Source organism: Grammomys surdaster, unplaced genomic scaffold (assembly GCF_004785775.1).
Source record: "Grammomys surdaster isolate TR1022 unplaced genomic scaffold, NIH_TR_1.0 319264, whole genome shotgun sequence".
NCBI lineage: Eukaryota > Metazoa > Chordata > Mammalia > Rodentia > Muridae > Grammomys > Grammomys surdaster.
In genome coordinates, this window is record NW_021627022.1 from 3549 (window position 1) to 15087 (window position 11539).

The 11539-nt window shown below is 51.8% G+C and overlaps 1 protein-coding gene across 1 annotated transcript; it reads right to left on the reverse strand.

Annotated features, from left to right (window-relative positions):
- Window positions 1-3372: 3372 nt before the first annotated feature.
- Window positions 3373-8896, reverse strand: LOC114616398 (plexin-A1-like; the record flags this gene model as incomplete). The annotated part of the gene is given in 9 exon segments (XM_028761869.1): window positions 3373-3545; window positions 4711-4861; window positions 4959-5171; window positions 6673-6842; window positions 6954-7144; window positions 7468-7564; window positions 7805-7908; window positions 8479-8638; window positions 8750-8896. Coding segments are annotated over 9 exon segments (1329 nt in total), but the record flags the coding sequence as incomplete, so codon positions are not given.
- Window positions 8897-11539: the final 2643 nt, after the last annotated feature.

Below are 11539 nucleotides of genomic sequence, written 5' to 3' on the forward strand. Positions count from 1 at the left end.
ATTGGCTGTCCCATACCAGGCTCCTTAGTGTAAGGCCATGGTGAAGGGAGGTACTAGGCATCTTGCCTTATAGATGGGTGTGCTCCCAGTGAGGACTGCACATGGTCTGCCACACAGACTACCACTGAGGAGGCTCCTTCTCTGTTCCGATGAGGGGGTATGCTGTTTGTTGTTTGCATTAGATAAAACTGTGATGTGACACATGGATCTGCACTAGGTTTCTAGGGACATTGTCCTTGTGTGTTCATACCAATCCCCCAGTCTGGAGGGCAGAGGCTCCAAGGTGCCTGCTGCCACCCCTGAGAATATAGGGTATTAATATGCTCACCTCTTGGATTTTCACCCCACTAAAAGACTCAGAGCCACGAGCTTTAGCAAAAATGTTTAATCTCTCCTTAATGTGTGTTTATTTACAAGTACTAAATCTGAAGAACCGTAAAATAGGAAATAGCCGTATATTTACACATCTGATGGCTGAGCGTATTGGCTCTGCCGCTTCCAGAGAAGCAACGGCCGAGGCCTGGTCTAACTCAGACCATCCAAATGACCAGGTTTTTTTGGGTGGGGAGAAGAGGGTAAGAGGGAGTGTTCTGCGGCATTAAAGGACAGCTAATCATGGGCTTCACCTTAAAAATATCTTTCTCTCTCTAAATATATCTACTCTAGCTTGTGTAGCACCGATGTGAGCCACCAGATCCAAACTGGGGGAACTGGAATAGAGGGTGGCGGTCAGGCCCCTCTGTACCAACAGAGGTTGCTGGCCTGTGCCTGGAACTCAATGCAATGTCTTTTGGGGACACATCAAGGCCCTCATCCCTGCTGCTCTGTTTAGCTGTCCAACCATAAGAATGGGGAAGCTGGAGAGCACAGGGCCAGCCCAAGGTATGTGGAGGCCAGGCACTCAGGTCCAGCTTGGAATGGCCCAGGCACTCCTGAGTCTGGGTGCAAAGGGAAAGACCAGGCAGGAAGTTAGGGCTTCTGGGGATGGGGCCCATGGCGGGACGGCAGTACCAAGAGTGTTAGGGCCAGGCTGGCTGGAGTAGTGCTTGCCCACCTCCCTGGGCCCTAGGACTGTAGAGGGTGGCTCTGAGCATCTACCATCCAGTGCGCAGTGGGCTCCAACCCCAAGCCATATTGAAGCTGGACTGAAACCTTTTGCAGGATACCACAGAGATGGATGGCTCTTGAAGACCAAGGGCAAGCAGATGTCAGAGCCCAGTCCAGAAGTGGCAGGGAAGTGAGGCTTGGCCCCATGGCTGTGCCGAGAAGATGCATGGTAAGAACAGCTAGGGCAGTTCACATGTAAACAGATACACTAAAGTACTTGTGAACAAATGCCCGGGGGAAGCTGTTCCAGGTCACCTCACCACCCACCCGACACCCACATGGGCAAGGTGGCCTGGTAGGACAGAGTGAGGTTGGTCTATTCTGAGGGAGCCTGGGGACCTTGGGCAGGGTGGTGGTGGGGCTGGATAGTAAAGGCATTGAGCCTAGAAGCTGTGCGTGGTCTAGGCTGAGCTGGAAGAACTGGGGGCTTCCATCTGAAGCCTACAACCAGGGAAGACTTTAGGGGAAACTGAGGCTCCCACCCAGGCACAGCCCGGAGGCATCAGAAGGAAGAGAGGCGTATATCCACGGGTAAAACTCCAGGCAACAACAGAGGCTTCTGAGAAACGGCTATATCCAGGCTGGGTAGCCTTGACTCTGACCCCAGTATCAGCCCAGAGAGTGAGCCAGAGATGGGGTGGGAGTCTGACCAGAATTCATGGCCCAGGGTGCCAAGGCCCATGACTACCACAGAGTTGTTCCCTGAGTCCTTGCACCTGCCCCACAGCAAATAAAGGGGCAGCTCTACTCTGACCTCTACCCTGTCCCATCGGCACCCTAGCCTGGAGTGTGAGGGACCACAAAGCTAGTATCCCATGGATGTGGAGTGTGCTGTCCCAGCACTGAGGATAGGCCTGGCCACAGTTAGTGAACTTGAAAAGGGAATAGGCCGCTTGCTTGCTTTTCCAATGACTAATTAAAAAACAAACATTAAAAAAAAAAAGTCTAACCACCTCTAGTATTCAACACTTGCAGTTTGAAAAGATCAACTCAGACTAAACGCTAGCACAGTCATGCAGGTCCACAGCCTCTGCACCCGAAGCTTGGGGCACCAGGAATCGTGGGCAGCGGCTTTTTCTGTCTAGGGGAAGTAGAGGCCACATCAGATGGCAGCTCCAGGGCCCTCGGTTTTGCTCTCTTCTACCTGGGTTCCTCCTGAATTGCCTTTCCGTGTCTCCTCCCTCAAATAATTGTACAGCACCCCATTGGGGCCAGGGCCACACACACACACACACACACACACACACATATATATATATATACATACACATACATACATATATATATATATGTACAGGGTCCATTAAAAATGTACTGTTGCTCCTTAAGGGCAGAGGTGGACACAACTGACCTCTGGTCCCTTGGGTCACTGTCCATGGCCAGCAGGGTGGCAGAAATGCCCCCCACACTCCCAGGGCAGAATACCACAGGATTTCTTGTTCCTTTAAAAGCAGTACCCAGATGTCCCACTGTAGAGGGGCCAGGACACTGTTGAGATGCCAGACTGGAAGCCACCGGGAGCGTCGGGGCGGGGAGGATAGAGGATGGTGGGATGGTGGTCTGTTATCCTCCAGAGCTCTGTGGTGGGCCGCGACAGGAGCAGGAGGCGGGGAATAAATAATGGGAACATGCACTCTGACTGGAGCCCCAGGACCAAGGGCTCCCAGAGGCACAGCCCTGAGGACAGAGAAGGGTTTGCCTAGCTATCGTCCGCATGTCACTTGGAAGTGGGATCTGCAGGCCCTCCATAGGAGGGGAGTGGGGCCTCTCCCCAGCAGAAGTATGTGGCATTCCAGCCTTGGCTGCGCAGAGCACGCGGTGAATCTGAGGGTGGTGGCAAGCACGGGGTGCTAGAGTAGAGGCTGGTGGGACAGCCCCAGGCTGTGACTTATGTGGCCTAGCCTTGGGTATCTCACCTCTCTCTCAGACTCTGCCTGCTGGTAGCAGCTGGAGAAGCCAAGAACTGTGAACTGGTCCAGCCTCTGGTCCTGCTGCCCTCCCTCTGGAGAGCCTGGCCTTCTATCTCGGCCCCTCAGAGGCCACCTCTCTCCCAGGAAAGCCACCAGCAGCTCTTGCCAAGCAGCAAATATCCCTGGGCAGGACCAGCCACACTGCAATCCTTGCCCCAAGGCAGCAAGCCCTAGGCACAGAGGTGACTTAGCAGGAACCCTCACATCCACAGCGATAAAAATTGGCCCTGCATGGCAGGGAGAGGAAGGCGAGGGCCAGGTCCCAACTGCAGCCCCCACACCTGGCACTCAGTACAGGTGGGCCAAGGGCCGTCTCCTGGGTCCTCTGGTGCTCTCCTGCTCTGCCTCCTGCTGGGTGGGCACTTCCAGGGCTCAGCTGCTCAGGGCCATCGTGTCCACCACCTGCTCCAGTTTGCTCCGAAGCCGCTGCCTTCGTGCCTGCTCATCTTTTTCCAGAGCCACCAGAATCTGCAGGGGTGGGGTGAAGGGTGGGACAGGGTCAAAGTCAGGACTAGCTACCCACAGACATGGGCTGGAAGCTCTAAGGAAAGCTGCTAGGCCACCACATATGACATTGGTGTGCCTTGGGGATTTTGGGAGCAGTCAGGCAAGACCTGACTCTACCAGTCCTAGCTGTGAAAACAGTTCTGAACCAGGGTACTACAGTACTCTAAGGTGAGCCCCCAAGGTCATTACCTCCACCCATATCTCCTTCATCAATAGACTTTGGCTCCTGGCTATGGCCTCTCCCACTCACCCTTCTCAGGCTTCTATGAGTATGCTATGGCAGTGCTCCCCTGCCTTCTGATGGTCAATGTTCTCTATTGTTGCTGGGATTCTTATGCTCTTAGGTTATCTTGAGTATCACACCTCTACCTCCAGTCTATGTGGGAGCCCAGGCCCCGTGTCCCATCCTATGTCCTTAATCACTACAACCTGTGAACCCTTCTGTGGCTGGTTTGATCCCAGAGCCCTTCTGAGCCCATAGCTCCAAGGTCTTGGCCCTGTCTCTGTGGCTTCCCACCTCCAGACAGGCTGCCTGGCTATCTACTTCACTGGCACAGCACAGTCAGTAGACCATGGTCTCCCTGCCTCTAGACCTATAATAATAATAATAATAATCCATCTGGCTCAGGGACACAGCCAAGCTCAAAGCCTCCACACCTAGGTCACCCTGGCCTGTTTATCTTCTGCCTGTTCCCAGGTGGGCCCTAGCTCAGCCATGTAGACTCCATGACTCTTGGCCCACCAGGTCCACTCAGTGCTTTGACACTGCCCACACACATCCAGTCCTTGGTTATTTGTACCCATAAGTTCTAGTGCAAAGTCAGAGTCAAGTCATCCCAGAGGGAAGACTCAGGAAAGCTGCTCCTTGGCAAACGACAAGGAACAACCTTTGCCTAGCCATAGAGATAGATACCATCCAGCCCAATAAACTCTATAACAGGACCACAGCTATCCACCCCAGAAAAAGTTACCCTGTCTCCTCACCTGCACTGGAGACCCTAGTGTGTGTGTGCCCAGAATCTCTAATTTCCTTACTACCCCAGGAACAGCTGGGCTGTCAAGTACAGGAGCAACGCAAGTACTGGGTGAGCTCTAAGATGCAGGTGGGGCTGGGAGAGGGGCACACCTCATCCTTGTACTTGGCGATGTAGGAATAGATCTCGTGCAGGGCACTCATGCTGTTGAACTGGCTGAGATGCAGCCGGGACTGCTCTGCCAGGTAGGCGCTCATGTCTTGGTCACTGATGGCGGGCATCTTGGCAATGTCAGCATAGTACCTGACAGTAGTGGCAGGGTCAGCATGGGTGGGGTCACAGGGCCTACCCTCCCACCAGCCTGTGGCCCTGGTCTGCAGGACCCCTGCTGGCCACCCACCTCTCAACCCAGCTCTTGTAGTTGGGTATGTCCTTGGCATAGAGCAACTTGTTGGAGGGCGAGTCTTTGCCCAGCTTGTGCTCTGATGTAGAGCAGGAGTCCATGAAGGTCTGTGCTACCACTGAGAGGCAGGCATCTGTTATGCTGTTCTTGTGGATGTCGAACACAAACTGAGGGTTCTTAATCACATTCACCCAGAAGCGCAGAGGCAGGCTGTGGACAAGCAGGCCCAAGAGTGCTCAGGATGGCTGTTCTGCATCCCATCCCCTTCTGGACAGCAGCCAGAGTGGCCAACCATCCCACAGGCCTGACTCTGTCCCCCAGAGAGTGAGTGGATGTTCACATGCTCAACTGGGACAGACCCCTCACCCTACTGGCCAGACAGAACATGCTGCCAACAAGCTGGTGCCTCTCGGGTCATCATTCCTCACGTTCAGCTTGTGTCCACGGCCATCGAGGCCTGCACTGGCTTACATCCTGCTCCTGTACTCAGCTCCAGCCCAAGGACATATGCCTTCCCACCCACCCTCTATGCCCCACAAGGCCTCAGACAGCCTGGGCCAAGCACCCAATTATAACACATGCTTTTCAAACATTAACTAGCAAAAACTGGAGACTGAGGCTATTGGTGACCACAGGCATGTGCCAAAAGCCTGGTAACTCCACATGGCTGAGGCAGCTGCTCTAGAGTCAATCAAGAAGATTCTGTAGAGCAGTCCTACTCCTATCCAGTGCTGTCCCACAGCAGTCCCTCCCTTGCTGGGACCCTGACAGGCAGCCCAGATAGACCTGGGACTTAGGCTCCTACAGCCCTGGAAGGAGACAACAGGTAAAAACCAAGAAGAATCTTGAGAAGGTGAGGGGAAGGGTACAGGGCTCTGGGTTGAGGCCAGGCTCATCCAGCACACTAGGCCAAGGGTCATGAGATTAGGAAAGCTAATGGTCAACTCGACTTGGAGGTTAAAACACAACTTCAGGGTGAAAGGAGCTAACGGGGTGTGTGGACATGAAAGGTATGCCCTGATGGGAATGTAGAGCGGGGTCTGGGGCAACCTTGCAGGAGAGGACGATCAACTGTCCAGTCTTCAGTCCAAGTGGCCCTTCTTTAAAGTTGTGGGCCATGGGGTGGGAAAACCACACACAGGGGTAGAGCCTGGGTCAGGGTTATACACAGCAGAAGCCCACAACTGTGCATGTCAGCCAAAGCCAGAGAACGCTGAGCAGCCCCGATCAGGAGCAAGGGGCCGTGGGGCCCAGGGCTAGGTTACAGGCACCTAGGGCTGGTCCACAAGAACAGGTGGTCTATTCTGGGAGAAGGCAGGTCAGGGCTGGGCACACAGGAGTAACAGGAAGCACTGGAGTGAGCCCACTGGGGTCTGGGTGGCCTGAATTCTCACTTGCAATACACAGCTCCACATTTACTACCATGTGACCTCAGAGAGAGACCTTTTAGAGCCATCTCTATCCCCAGGTGCTAGCATTTCATAGCACTGAGCACAGGTTTGTGCTCTGGATATCACTTCCTCTATGCTATCAATTGGCTCTGGCCCACCAAACTCTGTTTCTTACATGGCAGCCCCTCACCCAGGGAATTCCTATAGGCTAGAGTAGTGGGGTTGTGGCAGGATCCAGGGCTGAAAACTGGGAATGTCCAGGGTGATCCTGGCACTGTAAGGCCCGGCCCCTGGCAGTCCCACCCCTATGCTAGTCACACCAATTGCTCTTCCAGGTATGGCGCACATCTGAGTCATGGATCTGGTGCTTGTCGGCCTGCTCATCTAAGAAGTCAAACATGTACTTGATGGCCAGAGGCAGGGCTGAGCCACGGTGCGCTGTGCTGAAGATGGTCTCAAACAGGTCATCCACGAACTTTTGTAGTGTTCCCTGCAGGGCAAGTAGTGAGCTTGAGGGCTGCCCAAGGCATCAACCTCCTGGACAGGTCTGTAGGAACTCTGGACTTGGCCATGCATTCTGGGCATCTTCCCATACACCTACCTTGGTAGCCAGCAGCCTTGTCAGGTAGATCTCAGAGACCATCTTGCTGCCACGGTCGCCTTCACGTTGGTCCAGGTGGTCGTGGTTCTTCACCAGGTGCCACAGTTTTGTTCCACTTTCCAGGTCTGGCGTGATCATGGGTGTTCGTGAGCGTAGGCTGTCGGGGCTACTGGCTGTACGCAGCATGCTCTCTGCAGGAATAGCCTGTTAGCTGGCAGGGCTGTGTCCTTCACCCATGGCCAGACCCTGCCCTACCCCAGCCAGTTTTCCTTCAGAGGGCACCAAGGCTCCTGCTAGGTATGTTGGGGATGGCCACTGTTGTCACATGAGCAGCATGAGGTCCCTTGTTTATCGGCTATGGGGACAGGCATTGCTTCAGAACCAAAGGGAAGGCCAAGAGCCACATGTCCCCCTTAGTCTTGGCATCCAACACACTGGCAGAGCAGTAGGAATGGCATCCCATCCAGGTCCACTGCCCACCCACCACCTGCTGGCAACCCTGCAGGTCCCTCACCATATCTGCTGAGGGAATTAGTGAAGGTGGAGGAGTTGGAGATGTTGTAGGCAGACGTCTGCTTGGGTACTAGTGCCACCGATGACCCATCCGTCACCTGTGGGCAGATATTAAGGATACAAGTCCCAGGATGCCACTAAGATGTCCTGCACAATCTGGGGGAGGGGGGTGGATCTAAAGACCTCCTGGAGGCAAGTCATGCCACCACTCTGAATCTCCACTGGAATGGTTCCAGGGCAGATAATCACTTGGGTAGGGTACAATCCACACCTGACTAGGCATGTTCTAGTTTAAGGGGAAAAAAGCCCACACAGAGGTCCCTGGATGGTAGGGTCACCTAATAGTGAGCCAGTGTGTTCAGCCTCTTCCAGTCGTTGTCAATTTTGGTGGTGACATCCTCATCCTGAAGGATGATGCGTGCCATGCGGCCCTGGCGCCACTCTACAGGAAGTAGGGTATTAGAGGTGGGACCCCCCCTTCCTCCGTCATTTTCTCCCTCCCTCCCTTCTATCCAAGCTCCTCATTCTACTGGCACATATTACAAGGGAGTGGGGGAAGACAGGAAGGCAGGGAGGGGCTTGCTCTGCATTTGAGGAAGAACCTGGGATACAGCCAGAAGCTGAGGCTCCTCCACTGAATAGCTACATTCTCAGGCTCAGAGGTGGCCTCTCATCTGGTGCCTTGATGCACCCAAGAGGTAGGCCCTGCTCTACCCAGTCTCAGCTATTCCAGCGAAATCTCCTGCAGGATCCCAGAACTGTGTCCCATATCTTTTGACTTTGCCCAGTGCAAAGTTCTGTTCCTTCAGCCCTGACAACCCTGGCTTCCCAGAGACTATCAAACCCACACCCTGCCTCTTCTCCATAGGTCTCCTCCATCACTCTACTCTGGCCTATAGACCCTAGCTTACCCTGTCACCTCCCCTGAAGTCTTTGTTGAATACCTTCCTACCATCAGAACAAGGGGTCTGACCTCTGAACAGCACCACAGGGACACTTGCCCAACACTCACCCAAGTCCATGTCCCCAGCCTTAGGCTGCTGTGAGTAAGGCACACCCTTGTACACAGCATCCAGTAGCTTCTCCTTGACCTGGGTCACGGTGTCACAGTTCAGTCCTTTCACAGGAACCTCGGGCGCATTCTCATGTTCAGGGTTCACATAGTTCAGGGTCTGTGTGTGAGGAGAGTGGTATCGTAGCATCAGTCACAACCCTCACTTCTGCAAGTCCTGCTCACTCAGTTCAGTTCACTGGAAGGGGAGGACCCGGGACTGGGGGCTCACCAGGGTCTTGTAGTCAATCTGCTGCCGGATGAGCTTGTCCTCGCTCAGAGAGTAGCGGGCCTCCCCTGTGATGGCGTCAATAGGGCCCTTCTCCATCTGCTGCTTGATGGCACAGTACAGCATGAAGAGCGGCTCCCCAGCACACTCCTGTGGGGGTGGGCAGGGTATGAGGCTGCGCTAGGACCTGGTCAGCCCTTTACGGACTAGCTAGCTGTTTCCAGCAGCTCCAGCTCCTCTTGAAGGCAAGCCTGTCTCTGGAGCCAGCACCAGGCAAGGAACTGTAGTGAGTGACACCTGCAGTGTCCTTACTGCTGTAGACACAGAAATCCTAGAAATCCTGCCCTCACTGCACACCAGGTGTGATCATGAGCTGCTGGATGTCTAGAGACCCACCTGGCCAGAAGTCTAGCATCACTATGAGCACATTTTTACCATGATCACCAGCACAAACACACTGACTCCTGACATTCCTCATCACCAAGGGACAAAGGAACCCACAGACTGGTGCCAAGGGGAAACAGGGACTGGCAGAGTAGCCTCTGCACACTTGGCAAGGGCCTACATTGTCCCTACCCTCAGCTACCTGTCATCTGGCTCCCTACGCTGCAGGTGTGGGGCCAGAAGTAGGGCCACATTACTTAGCAAGGTGAGTAAAGCAAATGCTGGAGCCCAGGCTGGTCCCATGGCCCTGAAGGACCACCCCAACTGCAGGAGTCACTCCTCAGAGTGGCCAGCATGGTTAAAAACATCCTCCTGGCAGCCTGTGGATGAGAATAACCTGCTTTCCCTGGCACCTTTAGTACTATGTCATCCTGAATGGTGTCTGAATTCCTGCCATTGTGTTAATAGAAGGAATCTTTAGGTTGTAAGTCAGCCCAAATTGACTGTCATCCTCCATAAGAGTTGTCTTACTCATGGGGTCTCTTCACTGTGCTGAATCCTTAACTAACATAGAAGTGGGTACCAGAGACTGGGTTATCATTGTGATAAGTCTGTCCATGTTGTTGTTTTTGTTGGAAATTCGATTCTGGCTGTTTGGATGCTTTAAATGGAGCTTAATATGCTGAAGTATTAGCAGCAAGGCAGAGAGTGGTGCTAAGAGCGATTTTAAATGAGGGGTCTTAGCACATTAGATTTCATACGAGAGAAGTATTAATGTGAAGCTTAGAAAATATCTTTTGTTATCTTGATGAAGAATGGGGCTTCCATGTGCGCTTGTCTTCAGAGTTTTCTGGAGGGTAATTTAAATACATGTAAATTAATACCATTAATAAAGGGAGCCTCAGAGAGACCTAGATTAGACTTTGTTCTGTTGTTCACTCTTATGGGATACATTTCAAAAAGTAGAGTAAAATGGGAAACCAAAAGCTCAAAATCGAGGGGTTCAAATAGATTGTTCACAACAGGGTATCAGGAAGTAGAATGGTGTTAAATCATGTATCCAAAGATACTAAATGGAAGGAACTGAGAATTGACCAGGGGGAAATATCCTCTTTAGCTAGGGATTCTCTTTGTAGATTTTCAGTTGAGAAAGTGATGGTTTATATTATACAGGCCTTTTAAGGCTGCAGTTATTATTTTTTTTTGGACAAAAGAAGATATGATTCTGATTCAAATGGCCAAGAGATAGAAAGGGATGGCTGCTGACAGTTGTCAACATGACTACATATGTTGTGACCTAAAATCCATAAATGGGAGAAAAATCAGAGATACAGATCATGGGCTAGAAAACAGAGGGTTTTGGTCCAAATCATGCCATGGTATTACAGTAACTTTGGAAAGACGTCTAGAGAATACTGGCTCTGAAAAGCTTTGTGTTTATTCATGATAGTATATATCTTTAGTCCTAAGAGAGAGAGGCATGGAAATTTCTGAGTTCAAGGCTAACCTAGAACAAAGAAAGCAAAGAATAGTTTTCTTTATTTGGTAAAGGTAAAGAAAAATTAGTTCCAAGCACGGTGATGCACAAATCAAGTGTGTAAGACAAGCAGATCTCTGGGTTCAAGGTGAGTCTACAGATCATGTTCCATGACAGCAACAATTAGGCAGTGAGCAAACCTTTGAGACTAGGTTGCGGGGATAAATGCCATTGAACTAGGAGCCATGTTCCAGCAACAGCAACTAATAGAACTTGAAAGTTTTGAACATGTTGCTATGGCTTTAGAATCCAGAATAGTAGAGTTTACTTGGATAGCTGAATCAAGTTAGTTTGAGGTAAGAAATTGCCAGTGACTTAGAAACTGTCACCGTTGATGTATAATATATTGGAAGTATTTTATGATAGCACCAAGAAGCTGTGTTCCAGAGATAGCCTTCCTGCAGGCAGCCAGATAATTTGTAAGATTCTTCCAGGTGGTACTGAAGGAATGAAGGGATCCTGAAGAGCAGTTGAGGCTTCGTCCTGTGAGTGGCTAGGTAAGGCCATTGGGAAAATTGCTGCTTCAGTGTCTGTGGAAGTCCAAGGATTGAATGGGGCTATACAATGAATTTTTTGATTGGTATCTTGAAGACTGCCTAGGAGAGGCTCATTGTGAAAGTGCTGCCTGGTGGAAGCAGAAGAACTGGGTGTATTTGAGAGTCCAGTAAAATGGGTGACCACAAGGAAGAGCAGCAACAGTGGAGTACTATTGGCAGGAGCTTATGGTCTCACAGAAACTAGAGATGAAAGATGAAACCTAACCTCTTATTGTAAGAGGCCAGATGATCCTCAGTGAACCCTGTGGGATGCCTGTTGAGGAAAGTAGCGATCAGTGATTCGAACCAGCACAAGACAAAGGTGACAGTTACTTT